Source organism: Tyto alba, unplaced genomic scaffold, assembly GCF_018691265.1.
Source record: "Tyto alba isolate M040663 unplaced genomic scaffold, T.alba_DEE_v4.0 Super-Scaffold_1, whole genome shotgun sequence".
Taxonomy (NCBI): Eukaryota; Metazoa; Chordata; class Aves; order Strigiformes; family Tytonidae; genus Tyto; species Tyto alba.
The window spans coordinates 38,155,310-38,173,950 of NW_024881261.1; the positions used below are offsets into that span (position 1 = coordinate 38,155,310).

General features: G+C 46.1%; 1 protein-coding gene across 6 annotated transcripts in view; it reads right to left on the reverse strand.

Annotated features, from left to right (window-relative positions):
- Positions 1-31: 31 nt before the first annotated feature.
- The window catches only part of MICU1 (mitochondrial calcium uptake 1), a 111,605-nt gene continuing 92,995 nt past the window's right edge, over positions 32-18,641 (reverse strand). For all 6 annotated transcript variants that reach the window (XM_042788528.1, XM_042788525.1, XM_042788504.1 and 3 more), the window contains 4 exons: positions 17,247-17,384; positions 10,913-11,021; positions 2,964-3,053; positions 32-912 (listed from right to left, as the gene is read on the reverse strand). In XM_042788528.1, the coding sequence (XP_042644462.1) occupies positions 752-912; positions 2,964-3,053; positions 10,913-11,021; positions 17,247-17,384 (498 nt within the window). In that variant the 3' untranslated portion in view covers positions 32-751. The remainder of the gene's footprint in view (positions 913-2,963; positions 3,054-10,912; positions 11,022-17,246; positions 17,385-18,641) is intronic.

Sequence of the window (18,641 nt, forward strand, 5' to 3'; positions counted from 1 at the left end):
GCAATCAGAAGTAGAGGAGCTGCGAGGCAGGTTGATGTGAGCAACATCTTTAGTTTACAGAACGCACATGAAATCTTTCAGCCCGTCCCCGTGACAGAACGGCAGTTCCCCACAGCGAAGGCACCCCCTTAAAAAAAAAAAAAAAAATTTAAAATTACGGACCTCCCACAGGAGGTTTGTTTCTACAAGAGGCAGGAGAAAGGTGCTCCACCACCTTTTACTGCTCTTACACCAAGGCAGCACCTCGGCACAAGCAGCCCCTCCTGGGGTGCACCCACCTCCTCTACCCCCCCGACAGTTTGGGGGAGCACAGAGCATTTTGCCAACCAAAATCCCGGGGGAGCTCTCACCACCTGGCTGCTCCTGCCTCTGCCAGTGGGTCCCACTGCTACAATCTATCCGGGAATGCCACAGCTTCTTTCTTAGTGCCACGTTTAAGAATTTCAAATAAACCTCGTGCCATTTTGTAATCGCATTAAATAAAACAGGTGGGTGCAGCCCCACCAGCTCTGCGGGCAGCGCACATCGCAAAGCGGAGGTGGCCGCAGCAAGAAAATTCCTTTTTCCTGAGAGAGAGGAACATGGAGAGGCCAAGTGGCAGGCAGAAGCTGCAAATACAAGAGGCTTTGATTTCTAACTCCCGTTTACAAAAATCTCCTGTTACAAACAGTCTGGGCTCGCCCCGCAGGTGTCGGCAGCAGCGGTGGTGGCAGGGCCAAGGGGGAAGCTGGTGTCCCCCCCCCTGGCCCCGCTATGGCTTTGGCATGGTGAAATCCCACGCCGTCTCCTGGGCACACTTCCACATCGCCCTCATGAGTCGCGTGAAGCCCATGTCCTTGGGCTTCTCCAAGCCCCTCATCAGGCGCTGCTTCATTATGGCAACAAACTCCTTGTTGCTCAGCTCGCCATTCCCTGTGAGAAGAAAAAAAAAAAAAAAGTATTATAAATGCTAAAACCCACCAACAACCACCGCCCCACATGCACTAACTTTAAAGGGACTGAAATCACGTTTGGCTTCAACCTCCAAAAATACCCTGCAGAGCAAGGGTTGCCGAACCACGGCATTTAAATCCCCTGCCCTACAGACGCTGTCCCGCTCAGCCTGGTACCGCCACGTCTTGCAGGGCCTGGAACGCTGAGGTTTGAAGGCAGAAAAGCAAATGCAAATCAAATGCCCGGGCACCCACGGGAAACTCTCCGCTTGAAGTGATTTAGAAAATGGCAGGAGCACGGGGTAGCAGAGTGCAGATTTTTCTGAATGGAGAAGGGAAGACTCATTAAAGTAACCTAGTGAAGTTATGAAGAATCATGTCAACTAAATTTACGTTAAAAATAAGATTATAGTGAATTGGGGCAAATTTTATTCTGTAGTTGCTTAACCACCAATAAATTAAAACCTCTGGGATTTTTATTTAGGGCGCTGGTTGATGGCAGAGGACAGCAGCAAGCCACTCAGCCTGACGCCCGCCTGCTGAGGGGCTGGTGCCTTCTGCCACGATGCTGCATGGATCCTGTTGCCTGTTTTGCTCCCCTGCCTATGAGCACAGCTGGCAGTGCTGATTTTAGTTTCTGGGGAGCAGCACAGGAAAGCAACCCTCCTTTGGGCACAGAAAAAAACAGAAGGGACACCAGCCCTCAAGAAGCAAACCCACCAGTGCCATTCGTTCCCCAGATCAAAGGGGAGAGAATCTCTCTGGCTGGTACCGGGAACCACATCATTGTATTTCGTGAATGAGTTGCTTCATTTGAGAGCATTTTTTTTCCTGCCTTACAGCCGAATGCAAATCTGGGCAGCAGAATTCCAACAAACTATCAAAGGGTGAGTAAAATTCCCTCTGGTGCTGCAGGTTTTTGATGCATGCGTGGTAATGTCTATAAACACTGATGGAGTGAAAACACACGCAAAAAATAAGAGCTCTGTGCCTGCTTTTCCACATAGTTCCTTCCTTACAGGGACTGCTCTGGCAACCACAGTCTTTCCCCCTAAAATATCAAAATATTTAGCAGATTCTCCTATGAGAGGATGCAAACAGAGACGATTTGGCTACGCTTCGGTTCACTCTGATTTCCAGCCTGATCATCTGGCTTGAGGAAGTGATCATCTATCAGGAAGTGGCACTGAAGCACAGAGAAAAAATAAAACAAGAGATGCAATCTTAAAATGATACAAAGCAGCAGGTGTGGCTGAACCCAAGAGGGTCACAACAAGGAATTAAATAATGAAAGATATTTTTTCAATGTTCGTATCAGGAAGCAAACAACTGTTTATGTATGCATCACTGCTGCCACTTTGAGCTGCCAGATCCCGGTGACTCTGCTGGAGAAGCAGGGTGCCAGCAAGGTCTCTGGTTTTGGCTTGACAGTTTTGGGCAAATGCAGAATTTTGCTACTTTCCAAGTCTGAATTGCTGCCATCATCCCCTGGTGGCAAAGACTCCCCTAATTCTCATTAAATCATCCTGAGACTGTTTCAGTGTGACAGCACACTACCCCCAAGCGCTTGCATCCTCTGCGGATCAGGAAAGCAACAAGTTTCCCAGCCGAGCACAGAGCTGCCATTAATTAATTAAGCTAATATTTGTCAAGGACTTTGGAGATAACAAAGCACCAGATAGGCTCGTTTCCTACATTGAAGCACAACAGCTCATTTTATTAAACAAAGAGTTTTGGAAGGGGAGAGGCGGGCGGAAAGCTGTGTAGCAAGCTGTGCATGCCAAATGCTTGCATCCAATGTTTTAAGAACAACATCTCGGAATCTGGGTACCACCAGATACTCTTCTTAAAAGGGCAGGAGCATCAGTACGGATCCACGGCCAAAAAGCGGAGGGTAGCACGGCAAGAAGAGCCAAGGCTATGGCCAGCTTTCATGGCTGGCGTTTTTTTTCCCCCCCTGTATTTCTTCTCCTGGGTCGACTCCCACCCAGCCTGGCCGAGAGAAATGGGGCGAGGTTGGGGGTCACTCACCATCGCAGTCGAAGAGTGCGAACACCACGTCGCACACGTGGTCGGAGAGCTCCACCTTGGCCACCGTCCTGGCCACTTGCTGCATCGTCACTGCAACAGAGGGAGGGCCCAAGGTTAGCCAGGTGTCGTGGATCCGCCAGCCGCAGTGAACGCGGGCACAGGAGAGGAAGACTCTTGTTCCTCCAGGGAAAACTGCCTTTATGAAAACGTGTCATGTTCAAGGAGGCTTTGAAATAAGCCTCGTCCCTAGCCCCTTCGACACCTGCCTCAAAACCAGGCTCCCCAAAGCCTTCGCCATCCTACTGCAACACCGCACGGGGTGGGGTGAGGCTGCTGGTGAGCACCGACGTGCTGACACCTGCGTGTTCAAGATAAGCATTAAAAACACCAAGGTGGGATGTTTTTTCCCCGCTTTGGTTACAGAATCAGAAGCGTCAGCACTACAGCAAACACCAGGTGGGAAACCTCTCCTGATGGGCTTGATCAACAAGGCAGCTCCTTCCGACAGTGTTGCAAAGATGATATTCCATGAACCGACTATTCCAGCAGGCTGGGAATAATAAAAACCATTTTTCCTTTTAAGCAACTCAGGGCCAATAATTGCAGAACTAACCCATCCACCCTCACCCTGCGACAGGCTCTGCAGCAAGCAGACAAGGTTAACCTTGCAATAAAATAAAGAGTTATAAATTAATTGTTTCACTTCTCCCCCAAGACTGGCAGCTGAGATCATCAGCAAAGAAGCGAGTGGTAGTTTTATCACGCCTCGAGAAAAGAGCAATCCGTGGAGCTATCAATCTGGCAGGGTTATGCAGTAGATTTTGCTGCATGAAGGGAGGAAAAAAAAAAAAAAAAAAAATCACTGGGTTGGTTTAGCCATCTCCCTACACGAATTCAAGTGCATCTGGCTGCCCTCTAGTCTCCCTTTGACGGCTGCTAATCGAAGGAATGAGGGGAGGTAAGAGCAGCTCACGTGGCACTGTTTGTCAGGGCTGAACTGCTACTTCCAAATACTCTAGAAAATGGAAGGGTTTTGCAGGAACATGACTGTATTTTAAGTTAAATTGCTTCCCTACAAAGCGCGACGCGAGGAAACCCCGTCCAGAGAGACTGTGCACCGCGGCAGCGAGCTCACAGCAACTGGGATGAGGCTTCAGCTGTGGAGCTCCCCTTCAGCAAGGCAAGAGAGGGAAGTGATGTGACACAAAAATCAGACTGAAATAAAAAAAAAAAAACCCTCTGCTTTCATCCACAGCATCCTTCTGAGTTCATGCACTCTGGTCCCTTTGCAGAGCTACCGGCCCTTCAGAAGTTTTGAAGAGTTATGTGTCAGCAAGGAAAAAGTAAGCACCCAATCTATACCATAACCGGATTAATTCGAAACTACATGAAGTGTTTCTAATAGGATTTTTTTTTTTTTTTTTTTTTTTAATGAACGTTCAGATTATTGGTTCCTCCCACCCCATTTCTGCTCCCCTGAGTCAGGTTTGGGGTTTTCAGGGAGGAATCCACAGCCACCATCAGGTCTTTTTCCCCCTATAAAATCCCTCCTTTTACTAAATAATGCAGGAGGAAACTGAAATTAAACAGAAGGTGGATTAAAGTATATATCATCTCAAGTAGGCACCTGCTCTTTCCCTGTAATTATTCTTTTTGAGTTAAAATCCTTTCCTACATGACAGATGTAGCTCTGCTTTGCAGTTATTACTCTACATTTCAGTTCTGTCACCATAAGTCAGGATACGGCCGCTGCTCCTGTGCATGTCCTGTGGGAAGCCAGAGCCTGCTTTGGGGAGGGCAGAGGCAATGTAATCATTAAAGAAAACTTGAATTAATTTTGTTCCCCAGCCTTACACCCAAACCTTGCCAACTGAGCCGTGGGGAGACCAGCACCTCTCTCCCAGCCCACTCACACCAACCAGGCTGCAGAATATACCGTGCCACACATGCAGCACAGGTCTCAAGAAAACCTGGAGAGCAAAGGAAATGGGGGAATTCACATTTTAAGCGCAGGGACAGCCACTGCATCCGTGCATCCCTTTCCTATCAGCTGTCTTCTGAATGTGCACAAATCAGCCAGCAAGATGCAACGCGATCGAACGAATGCAACCCAAGTGAGCGGGCGCATTAGATGGCAGCAGCCCTCCAGAAAGGGCTTTAATGGTCCATCATTTATTTCATTAGCTCACACTGACATCGAACGCTCACAGATTAAACGACAAAGCTGCCTTCAGCTTTCCCCCTCGATCCGAGAGATGGCCAGCATCACACGTACCCCAAACCAGAGGAGAGGGTGACTATAAACTGCACAGGGACGATGTGGTATTTATAGGTCCTCCTTGATCAAACGCCATGAACATGAAGTGGCAGCAAACGCTGGAGCTGAATGGTAGATGGCGCCGTCCTTTTTACCAAGATAAACGCCCTGCCCCTGCATTTTATATGTGCCTTTGTAAAAGGTGCCTTTCTCCTCCCCAATTAGGCCATGCTCATTCCCTAAACACAGTCCTAGCTCCAGCCAGCTGCAAAACACGTGCTGTAACTCCTACCTGCCACACACACTGCTGCGGGACTTCACTGAAGTGTGTAAAGCTCAAGGAAAAAGAGGAGGTTTAGGTGAAAGAAAGTCTTTATCTAAACTTATTTCCCAGCTTAGTTTTTCCCCAGAAAGTCTTTCTGCTGGGGAGGTACTGTAAAACACCTCAACTTTGGCAATGGCAGAGGTTTTAAGAGCTATAAGCCATGGCTTACCTGAGACCCAGACCTTCAGAGAGCCAAAGCAAATCTGTATTTCCTCAGACAGCAACACTGAATTTCACTTAACTCATCTTAAATGTTAATCTTCCTTAAAGGTGCTCAAGCAAGCTTTGATACCATCCTCTCCTGATGGTTCCCCAAATACCCTATCGAAGAAGTTATTTGCCTTATATGGAAAAAAAAGTTAGAATGATTTCTTAAATTATAAGTCATATTTTACCGCTGGGTTTTCACCCCTCTCCTTCGATCTCTATAGGTGGTCACCCGATCCTTCCCTCCTCTTTGACGTGTGCTCATTTTTTATGGCTGCAGTTTTACCAGGTGTAGTATGTGCTTACAGCCACCAGTTACTGCTTCCTCTCTTATTAATCCAGCTACGCAAGCATCCCCTCTATCACATTGTTCTTGCTCGATGCAAAAATTCTGCAAAAATGTTATTTCACAGGGGCTGCGTGACTGTGCTGTGCCCAGTAATGGTTTTATTGTTTTTTAAGGAGTCATAAGGAAGGGGAAAGTGTCTCTGCTCTCCACTTTGATGCACACACTCCAGACTACAAGGTATCTCAGGGAGGCAAATAAAATTGAAGTAAGCCCCCCAGCATCATTTCTTTACCATTTTGCCAGACAAAATAGATGGTCTCAAGGGAAACAGCTCTTAAAACAAAGCTTGTCCAGATTTGATTTGGGTTTTAGGATGGCTGCATCCATCTCCACACGGGAAAGTTTCCTGGATTTTATACCACTGAAAATGAATTCCACATTTCTACCTTGAAAATCTATGCAGCTTTTAAAATTTCAAGTGTTAGTGTCTCCCACTGGTTCCTTTAATGAGCCATCTGAGTTATTTTATGCAAGTTTAGTGTCTGACACAGTTATCTTTTTTTTTTCACTCCAGTTCCCAGAACCACATCGTAATGCCTCACCAAGCGCTTACAAACAGGGCTCTTCTACAGGCCAGAGCCTAGCCAGATGGCAAACTTCACCTTTTTTCCTCTGTCTTGAGATTAATCACACATTTGGCCAAAATAACGGGCAGCTGGGCTGCTGCCTTCATTTCCCAAACAGCACCCGGGGCGACGGGAGCGGGGCTCCCTGCCCTGGGCAGCTCCAGGCTGCAGAGGCAGGACACGTGTATTTTGGGGTCCCAGAAATCAGGCTATGTAGGGTCTAACGTCTGATACGCAGATTTCTATTTTAAGCATCCCAGTTGGAAACACTGGATGCCATCACTGACAATATAGCTAGCAAATAAACTTTTCTCAAATCATCTGCATGTGTACGCGCCAGAATATCCATCCAGAAAAGAGATGTACAAACTCTATGCAATCCTGTGGCACAGCATGTTTTTCTTTTTTTTTTTTTTTTTTCTCTCAAAATGCAAGTCTGCAGCCCTGCAGCTGAGTAGAAACTGTTCTGACATTAATGGGAACATGATGGAAAGTCATGGAGATCGTGCTTCGGGGGAAAAAAGCAGAGCTACCAGCTCAAAGGCAGAGCTGATCCACTGTTTATGTAGTATTTGCTGCAGTAAATAAGTAAAGAAAGGGGATTCCAACACAGGAAGTGGTTTCTAGACTGAAAGGTATTCAGCATCTGCCAGGGGCCGTTGATCTACAGAGAGCTTGCCCTCAGGGTTACCGAGCTGATTTCTTGAAGCCTTGTGAACAGGCATCCTCTGCTGAGACGGGGCTGCGCCCAACAACTCGTTGCATCGGTGCTCAGCAAACACCACACCGTAATTGTGCGGGTACCAAAAAAAAAATCCAAAGGGCAGGTGAGTTCCAAACCCCTCCTGATCAAGGGCACGGCCACAGTGTCCTCAAGTACCAAGCACTTCCCCAGTCCCTTTCCATCAGGATGCACACATACAGGCTCGTCAGCACACTGGTGTGAGGGCAGAAAAGGTGACAAATGGTGACCTTGACTTGCCTCTGCAGGACACCAGATTTCATCATTCGACTCTTCTCCTTCTCACCAATTATCACAAATACTCATCCAGGCTTTCTTACATGCCCAGAGTGGCTTCTCCATCCCTGGGGATACCCAAAACCTGACCGAAGGTGGCCCTGGACGAGCTGCTGTAGGCAACCCTGTTGGACTAAAGGGTCTCCAGAGATCCCAGCCAATGTCACCTACCCTACAAAATTCCTCGTTGCCTACATGCAACTACTCCAGAGCAGCAATCTGAGCTGTGCCTCTGGGGGGGGACAGGACACACGACTGACTGCATTCCTCCAGCCCTGAAGGCAGATTAAAGCAAGCAGCAATGTGACAACATATACATGCTGCACTCAAAGCTCACCTTTACCTCCTTCCAAACTCCCCGTCAAGTTGGCAGCCGTTTCAAGCTCCGTCCTTCAAATAAAACGATCTTCCATCAGCCCCTCCCCGGGCTTCAGCCCCACTCCCGAGGCGTGAAGCAGCGGGCTCAGCTGTCTCCCCTCGCTTTGGCCCACCTCTACCAAAGCGCATCTGTGCCTTGCCCTAAAACACAAAGGAGCCACACCGTGGCTCTCTGCCGGCGCCAGCAGAACGGCTGCTCGGAAAGCCTGGCTGCGGACGGTGCCAAAAAAAAAAAGTGCAATTCACACCCTCGCCTTGGAAGGGGAGTAAGCGATGAATTTGGCTCCTGTCCTGCTGCCAGCTGTAAACCCAGGCTGGGAAAGTTTTTTAAGTAATGCTTATTATTTAAGCGAATGACGGCTATTATGTTTCTGGTAAAATGAAAGATGGACTAACAAATAATCTGTGTGTTATTCTATGGGTCATTAAAATACAGGTTTATGATCCTTTTTCGAAGAAGAGGCTACTTTAATTCAACACATAAAACAAGTTGTCAAGCTGTGGCTGTTTGGTGCTATCCATTTTTTTGCCTCTTAGCTTTTAAACAACCCTTCTAAAATTATAACAACACTTGCTGCATTAGGTTAGCAGCGATTTATTTCATACACAAACTATCGTCTTCCTCCTCCCCATATGATGAGTAATTTTTACATTTGTTGTTTTTCAGTAAGCAACCCTGTGAAAGCTGGACTTTTGGAAGAGTACACCCCATTTATTGCTTACTTGATTTGTGGGTGCAATATCCAGACTCTGAGCGCACGCATATGGAAACGGGTAATGCGTAGAAAATTTAGCAACAGGAGCACACAGATCCCTGCTGCAAAACCCAAGCGCATCGCTGCAGCTTGCTCTGCACCTTCGTGAGGACCACAGCAAAACGCTCTCTTCATGCCTCCTGCCCAGAGCATCTCCGGGTTCAGCAGCACAGAAAGAAGGACGTGAGGGGTGATTCGTGTCAGCTACCAGACACATAGGAAGAAGGGATTTGCAGGATAACCCTCCCCTCCTGCCCAAGCTCGAGGAAATCTCTCTCAACAGCCGGGCCCCTGCAGGCAGGGACGGGGGTCTGGGGACAACTGCGAGTGGTTTGAAGCCGTGCCCTGCACCCCACCAACCCTCCCCAAGGTTTACTTACTCCTGCCAAATACTCCCAGCTCAATGGCTGTTGCTCCAGCACAAGCTCATTAATTGCATGTAATTAAACAGTAATCACACTGATTTACCGACTGCACGCGGACCTCAATGCTCCACAAATACATATTTCACGACAGGGCAATTGCTAATTTACTGCAGACACTGAGTAAATTGGATTTGCTGGGCTATTACCTCCTCTTGGGACACTGCAGAAAGCGCTCTGCACAGCAGCAGCACATCCATACATCATATTTTTACTTTTAAATAAAAGAAAATCCTATCCGGTTCTTTTAAGTCTTACAATAATGGTGATCTAAAACAAATAGCATGGATGATTTCCCCCAAAAAAATCAAAGATGAGAAGGGCTGTTGACACACTCGAGATGTGACACATCTGACTCCCTTTGTAATTCCACTGCCCAAAAACCTATTAATGTCTTAATATTCCAACAACAGCAGCGGTCGGAAGAATAGCTTACTTCCAAAACATTTAATTTTGCAGCTGCCTAAATACATCAGATTTAACTTTCTAGTAGACAAGAGTTTCCACTTAGCCTAAAAAGCCTTTAATGAGTTTGGCATCTTTTTTTTCATATTCCCAGTCTGAGTGTTTTAAAAAAACAACTCTTAGAAAAAAAAAAATCTAGTAAAGAAAAACACACACTTGTGACAGATCCTGGCAGCAGCGAGCTGGGCTTTTTTTTTTTTTTTTTAAATGTATGGTGGAGTTTTTTTTTTTACTTTAAAAAAAAAAGTCAAACACCACTGTGTCAGATCTGAGAACATACCTGATATGGATTAACTCCGAAAAAGAAACCCATGATGAGATGAAGATAGATATGGATTGGTCCAATCCATGAACCACACTATTACCAAGGTCCCTAGGAAACACCAGCTCTGGGGTTTATCCAGCCAGCTCCTCCGGCCACACGCGGCCTCTGGACTGGGTTATCTGAAGAGAGCCTGCTCTGGACAGACTTCATTTCTCACTCTGGGACTGCAGTGGCATTCCCGTGCTTCCCCACCTTCCCTCCAGCATGCCCGGGAGCTCCAAAAGTTCTTGCCATTACTTGGATTGCCGATCAGAAATGCAGCATCTGGCCATATAGCTCTTATTTCTAGGCAAAGCTTCTTATTTTTAAGCCAAGTTGAAACAAAACAAAGGTTGAACAGTTCCTACCACTGTGCCTCTGCCGCGTCAACCGCGGAGACCTCTACAGAAGATACAGCTTGCAAGATTGTTTCTTATAATATTGCTTGTCTCTGCCAACAATCATTTTTCAAGTGCTTTGTGAAAGGAGGAAAAAAACGGCACTTCAGAAGACAGGGATGAAGAAGAAACACTAGTGTGCCTGGGATCTGGTCCCAGAGCCTGTGATATGCTCACTAGGTCATCTTGTCTCTTGCACGCATCAGGCCCGAACAGTCCCGCTGAAGATATCACCGTGATACCACCACTTACTAATCTATTCAGGCTATACAGTTCAGCCTTTTTTCCCCCCTCTATATCTAAAACTGGGGAAGTATAAAACCCCAAATCCCTCTTTAATGAGGAGTTTAACTTGCTGTGTCCATGGATACAGGGAGGAACCACAATTCTGGTACACTTTTAACCTGTCAGCATGGGCTCGTTCGACATCTTCCCAACTCCAGAGATACAGCACAAGTCACACTCCCTCAAGGTTTCAGCCTGTCCATCTCACAGGGTTTAATACCTTTATCAAGCGAAGCCCCAGCCATGTGGTAGAAGCTCAAAGCAGTGTCCACGTCGTTGATGTTCTTCAGAAAAGTGAAGAAGCTCTCCACCTCCTCAAATGTCAGCCCCTAGGACACAGAAATGATGGTGTTATGGTGATAGGAAAAGCAGATCCTGACACTACCTGGATTACAAATGACAAAGCGACTCATCGGCTGAAAGCTGTAGTCAAAGGAGAATTCATCTGCATGCTCAAAACACTCCTAACCTTGGCACCTGAGGATATGGTTTGTGACCTGTACTTTTATTAACCGCTTCTGCTCCCCTCCTGGTCCCACCAGTCGTGCAATGGGAAGGGACTGCCTCATGCACAGTCCGCAGTGGCAGAGACCAAAAAGCATTTTTCCAGCCCTCACTCCACAGCCAGCTCTCGCCCAGAAAAGCGGGCACACCATGAGGCTGTGGTTGGGATCCGGGAGACTGCTGCAAGCAGGTTCATTTATAGATATATATTTTTTTTTTAAGCTTGCACACTTGCAACGACAGTAATGAAATAGTTCACGCCCTGCAATGTCTCTCCCAAGAGATTCAGGGATCCCCGGGGGGATCCCACGTCTTACTCAGTGTGGCAGAAGGTGACATTGCAACCCACACGGACAGATGTGCCCCAGTTAGCTTCGCTGTTGGTGGCAGGATGGCTGCGGGGCTGCATCGCTGGCAGCTCTACTTACCGGCACAGTCACCTGGGGCTCCTCTCACCCTGGGGCTGGCGAGTGTGTGCTCGGTGAGTGCCCACAGCCACACGCCTGGATAGTCACAGAAAAGCCTCCTGAGATCACCCAGCGCTGGCACCGCTGCATCCCAGCATGGCTGGGGGTAAGCAACACCCTCCTCCCTGCACCGATGCAACCAGTGAGGAGCTCTGGGAGAGCAGCCACCGACGAGCACGGCCCTGGGACCCCCACCCAGCTACACTCCATCCGATTTTATCGACCCTTTTAGCACCAGCACAACGGCGTCAGGGCTGGGGCAAGAGCTGCAGCCTCCAAACTCCCCCACCACAGCCACGGCCCGGAGCCACTGGAGGAGGTAAATCATCACCACAGTAATAACCACTCAGCCTGCTCCTCTAGAAGAGAAATCAGCTTGTCGAGAGGAGTTTGGGTTCAGGCTCCTCCTATCCTGTCTAGCGTAACAGACTGATTTAGCAACTGCATAACACGGCACAGTTTCATGGTCTGGATGGATGACCACAACATTCAGCGGGTACTGACAAATACAAATTTATACACTTCGTTGTAACCTTGCTCAAATAACTTCTAATCTGGGAAGAAGCCACCTATCTTCTTTTCTGAAAGAAAAAGCACATTTTTTACAATCCTCTCATACAGACATGGTGCCTCTAGAACTGTAAGCAGAAGGAATTGCAGAAAATTTGCAGCTTGTTCCTATCTTTGCTGTAACTGAGTACGTGGCGATGCACTGCTGATGTACACTGCACGGAGTGCACACCAACAAATGCAACAGCAGGCTTTGTCAGCCCTGGATTCACAGATCCAGATCAAAAAGGATGAGACAGCAAAATGCACACATGGACAACGGATCTGAAAAAAATCCCCAGTTACTGTACAGGAATCTTTCTTTATAGGATTACCTGCTCCGCTTGCCAAGGGGTACACTGAAAGATGTATGGCAGAATTAAATAAAATATTGTCCCAGAAAAAAAAAAAAAACCAAACAAAAACAAAAACAAAAAACAAAACAAAACAAAACAAATCAATCTGGTACTTCTGCAGGAAGTACTGAAAAAATTCCTCTGTTTTGTACAACAGAACTAGAGGAGTAAAGATCTTTGCAATTCAGATGCCCATCTGGACACCTCCCTGCTATGTGTTTTCAGACTGACATGCTCCTGCCTGGGAGCTGAGCACTAAAAATGTGGAAAGCTTGGAGGAACCAGAAGGCATGTGGACGCTTTCAGGCCAGCAGAAGACACTTTGCTGCGGTTTACCTGCTCTGTTTGGGACATGTGAGGTTTGCAATAGTGGCTACAAGGCACCCCAGCAGCTGTTCCAAGCAAAGAGCCCCAGCTTAGCATTTTCCTGGAATTTTCCACCACGAAATGCCAGAGGTCAAGGCCAAACAGCATTGCTGTCTATGAAAAACTGCCCCTTGTTTAGTACCAACACTGCAGTTGTATTGTTTCAGCAGGTGACAGGGAAGGTTTACATACTTACACACCTAAACTTGTGAGCGTTTCACCACCTGAAAAAGCAAAAGCAATGATGTACAAGGGCATCCTACAAATCTGGGCTTTCATGTGGGCAGAGATACTGAAACTCTGTAGCAAAAATGCCATCAGTATTACGAAAGTTAGCATTTTATTGATGAATCCTGTAGTTGAGGCTGGCATGAACCCCGTTTCCTTTCCGGCTACCAAAGTGAAAATAAAATCAGACACTAGGACAGCCTCAGCACCAACAAGCTGACAGATGAATGATCGCCTTCATCAGTAAGAAGTCCAAATATGGGCATTTATCTATTCCCTATTGTTGTGTTTGTCAGCACCGCTCAGCTCTTTGTAAGTTATTCGTATCTCCACTGGAAGACCAATAGAAGTTTCCATTATACAACAGGAGCTTGTGTTAATTTGGAATCACAAGAAATCGCGTATCTGGAGAGCACCAGGGTAGAGATTATGGGATCTGGATGATCACTTCTTTCAAGGCATTTGTAGATCTAGCTGTTGATTCATAAACCTGAATCCTTTCATCAGTTAAGTAGTACTAGTGATACAGAAGCAGGCAGACTCCAGAAACACATACCTGTTGTAACATGCATCTTACGATAGCTCAAACACCTTTTTCAAAAGTTAGGGCTTTTCACCTGGGAATCCAGGTTTCAGATGGGGAGAATTATATCTCACTCCCACCATCTGCCATCTCAACAGAAAAATATGCTACACAGCCCTCAAAGCACATGTGGAAGATGACCCGGATCACTAGTTTCTGAAGAGTCAGCTTGGTTTTCTAGCAGTTAGAGAGATATAAACCAAATACCTTGCTTGCAAATAATACCGACAACTCAAGTCCTTTCAAGTAGGAGAAAAGCAGCTGTGTAAGTATAACTCAAGGGGTAGGACCGTAAGCAATTTTAAACAAAGCAGATTGTGGCAGCTCTGCTGAATATGCAGAGAAGTTCACATATCCAGGGTAAGAGGGGATTTTTCCTCAAGAAATGTAAAAATGAAAGCAGATTATCAATTAATACAAGAAAACATGCCATTCCCAAAAGCAGGGAAGTAGAATAACGATGTTGGAATATGGCTAAAGGTTTGATTAAAACCAGAGCTTTAACCTTCCAGATACCAACTGAGTATGTGGAAGTGCTTGCAAGGATTGCCTTGTGCAGAAAAGGTAACTGCATCAGACAATTAAGACAATATTTGGCAGATTTCATAAGAAAGCACTCACGGTAAATTGCATTTCCAAGGTAAAGCTTGTCAGGTAAGTTCGGTACAATCACTGCCATTCCTCTCCCAGCATCACACTGTGAAAATCATTTACCTCTGCTTTCTTTGGAAAGCAATAGCAAGGCAAAGCCCCTACTGCTTTCGGCGTAGAGGGGAGTTACAGCAAGTTAGTCAACTGCTCAGATAATGATACTACGCTGCTATAAAGGCAGGCTTGTGAAGCGTGAAAAGAAGGGATTTGGGAAAAAAATTCTTCCCTCAAAATATGTTTGCATCATAAACCTCTCTGACCTACAAGGTGTTCGGTGAGTGGAAAGTACTGCAGGATAAATGACGTGGCTGGGTGGCTTTAACACCTCCTTGAGGTCTAGGAGCCAAAGAGAGAGCAGTGGATAGCACCAGCTCCGCTCCCTTTTTATAGGGTGGGTGTAAGGCAGAGCCTGACCGAAGCAGCTGCTTGCTCTGCAGATGTCTGGGTTACAAACACAGAGGAAGAAGCAACGCCAGCGTCAAGCTTCGCAGTCTCAAGTGGGAGAACACTCTCTGCCTTAATATTCCATTCATTTACAAAGAAAACTTTGCAAGCACATCCCTGAATAAGTTATCCAGAAAGGTGGTTAATGTGATTCTGGTCATGGCAGTCCTGTTTCTAAAGAGATGGGGAAATTTAAGCTACGTAAAAACCCTGCCAGCTGCAGCAGAGTGATCCAATAAAAGTACTTAAGTACATTTAGATACAAAGTGCTGCACACAAATCTGCAAGGGATATGGTCTTCTAAAATACCTCAGGGAAAAAAGAACCCTGCAAATTTTCAAGAAAAGGTTCCCTTGTATAAAAGATAATGCAAAGTTAGGCACCAGGCTGGATTCTTCGTCAGCTAAAACCTGCTGAAGTGGAGGATTTCTCTAGCTCTGCATAAGCACGGATGTTCAGCTGCCCTGGCTGCAAATACGGCTTATCTGTCTCCAGTGCAATGCAGCTGGCACTTCTTGCATCCTTTACAACTCTTTAAACCATTAAATATCTTGTACTTGTTAACAGAGAGGCCGTCTTGTTTTAGGATTCTGGGTGTTTCATTCCCCCTGGTCTAAGGAATCCTGTGTTTTCCACCAATTCTATTTCTTTCAACTGTCATTTTTTATCCTGTTCCCCAATTTCTCTCCCTGAAAGTCCTTGGAACAAAGAAAGAAAAAGACTTGCTCTGAATCTAGTTATCTGCAAGTAGAAGCACAATCTGGTAGATTCAGTGATGAGGAATAAAGTAAAACCAAAAAGTTCTGTCTCTAGCATGGATGTCAGGGTCTCGGCTTACACATGAAAGAAAGAAAACATCTGCTGTAAGAAACCTTCTGAAATAACTCCCTCTGCCTAATTTTTAATACACTCAGCTACTGTTCAATAATATGTATAAAACCCGTCACAATTCACAGGAAAAGAATCAACAGTTTGGGAATGTAACAAACAGAGCTGATATTTTCTGTTAGACACACATCACAGTGGAGTATTTTTTTCATGAAAAATCAAATGTTTCCTGTTGAAACTCAAGGGGAGCAGAGGTATTGGAGAAGTCAAATCTGCAGCACCTCGCTCAAAGGTCATATAAATGGAGATAACCTTGGAAACCTCAATGGTCTTATTTAAGCCAGTGACAAAGAGCTTGAGAAGTGAGATTTCCAAATATTAACACACAATGCATGTCAGCTCCGATGACATGTTGACACTGTTTATTGATAACAGTCTATTAAACACTGAGCCTGTTTTCCCACAAAACATGAGGGAATCTGCAAAAAAATGCTCTTCCTGGCACCCTGAGGCCACAAGAACCTCCAGGTACCATGGCTCCTCTGTCCGGCACACAACTCTGATCATGGCCTTTTGGCTTACTTACTGTTTCCTCCAGTTTTTAACATTTCAACATTATTTGCAGTTAATAGAGACCTATTAGTCTACCTGTCCCACTGCTTTAGTATGTCGAAACTGTCCCCCAGCACCACTAAGAGAGGGAGTAAACAGTGGCAAAAAAGTCATCGAAGTGGCTTCACATGAACTGAGGATTCCTGCACATCACACAAGTCCAGTTAAGGCACCAAAAAGGGACAAAAAAGGACTAGATCCTGGCCAACACTTGTGTTTTATAACACACTTTGCATCTAAACCAGTTAAGAAATAAATGTCAGATCTGATGTCAGGAGAAAGTGGCTCTAAAACAGTCAGATTGACCCAATATGCAGCCAAAGACTTTCCATCCATTCTCATTTTGACAGATCACTTGTTTATAATCTAGTTAATAAAAGAACAATCCATCTTTATAGAGGCAGACATGAAATTCTAATCCTGAAGTAATTTAGCAGCCCGTACTTGCCTTACCTGATAAGGCACGTCCTTTTGGTACAGAAGTCTTATTCCAAGGTCTCGCTAAATTAATGAGTGTAGGATCTGCAACCTTATTCCTCTCTAAATCACGAGTAATTCAGATAATTTTTCACATAAGTTAATAACTAAGTAATAACCTGCCCAGCCACAGCAGCTAATTAATCCAAGGTCGAGCCAGTAACAAGGAACTTGTCTTCAATGTTTGTTCTGGCTCCAGACCCAGGGTGCTGTTCAGTGAATTTAAATTTTTGAAAATTACGGCATCCATTTTAATAGGGACAAGCCTACACCCTGATCTGGACACTGACCGCTGCACTCGCACCTCTTCCACCTCCCCGCTGCTGGCAAAGTATTTATTATCTGCAAAGGCAGTGTGTCTCCCTCCACTGCTTCACAAGGTGGGGATGCTTTTCTTAAGAAGACGGAGATTGCTTACTCATTTCTCAGCGTGGTGTGGGACGGCTGCCCCCACCACCACTTCCCGAATTTGCTGTGAATGCCACTGACCTCTCCGTCTTGGAAGTGCTTCTTGAGCTGCTTCAGCATGACGGTGAGCTTCTTGGACTGCACCCCGCTGTAGGCCAGCAGCATGCTGCCAAACTGCCGCTCCGTGATCCGCCCCTCCACCGGGTCATGCCGCTCAAACTGGAATGAGGGGGGGGAAAAAATAAAAGGGGGAGGTGAATACAAGATCACGCAGCAGAAAGCTTCATCCGGGGTAAGGGTGTAAAATGGCACTGTAACAAAAAATGAGCGTTGCAGGAAACCACTTGTGAAGAAGAAACCCTAATGCATTTGAACGCTTGCTTTCCCCAGGATTGTCTCCAACAATAAGTCAACATTTTCCCTACAGGCTATTCCCTGGACAACTTTGGAAAGAAATCTTTGCGTCTCACCCTCCTAGTTTTATCTCACAGGGGGCCAGCATTTGTAGAGTGTGACTTGAAAAGGCAGGATGATTACCTTAACTTGAAACCAAGCTAATGTCCACAGGTCTCTAAAGGGGTGGAAAGCAAGAAGAAATACTAAGGTGCTCCTCACACGCACTTCCAGCTCAGAGGTCTGAATTAGCACCAAGAGAATCTGGCTGCTGCAGGGACCTTTTCTGATTGATCAAAGAGCTGTGCAGGACAGAGCTAACGTGCAAGCGCGTGCTTCAAAAGAAGTGCACGTAGGAGCGGTTCTATGACTGCTATAAAGGGGGATGGGGGTTAATAAACCAGGAAAGAAAGAGTCTTGCAGAAACTAAGTCTCATTTTAGCTCTTCTCTGCTCCAAGCCCTGTACCAGCGTCCCAGCAAGGGAAGGGTCGTGGAGGTTCTCCAGATCTCACCTTCCTCAGCCCCTACCAGTACCCGCCCCGTACAAATGCTGCTGTGAGGCCCCTGCAGATATTTCCACAAGCCCTTCAGCAGAGAGGGATTTTCTCCCTTAATCCATCTCTCCAGCTTTAGCTTATGTTCTCCTGGCTGCAGGGGAGGTGGGAAGAGCAATTCCCTAACTTGGGAAGGTGCTGGGTTGGAGCACCAGGTCTCTGCTGAGTAATGCAGATTTCACCTTTCCCTTTCTCCTCCGCCTCTTTGAGGCTCTACAAACATAAGCGTTAGACTTCAACTGACTTCAGTTTCACATATATCGCCATTTGGGATCCCTTAATTTGATTTCCTTCAAATTTATCAGAAAACGTATGACCTATACGATAGCTGATCACAAGCCAGAAGATAACATTTAACAACAAAATTCATTTTTAAACTCCTACAGAACAACTTCGTACCACTGACTCAACATTATATTACTCAGTGAGTTAACCATTTCTGCTTCAACCACTCTTCTATGCTTAATTATGCAGCATAATTACAAAAAACAGCAAAGCACCCAACCGAGATCAAGGTGGGGAGATGAA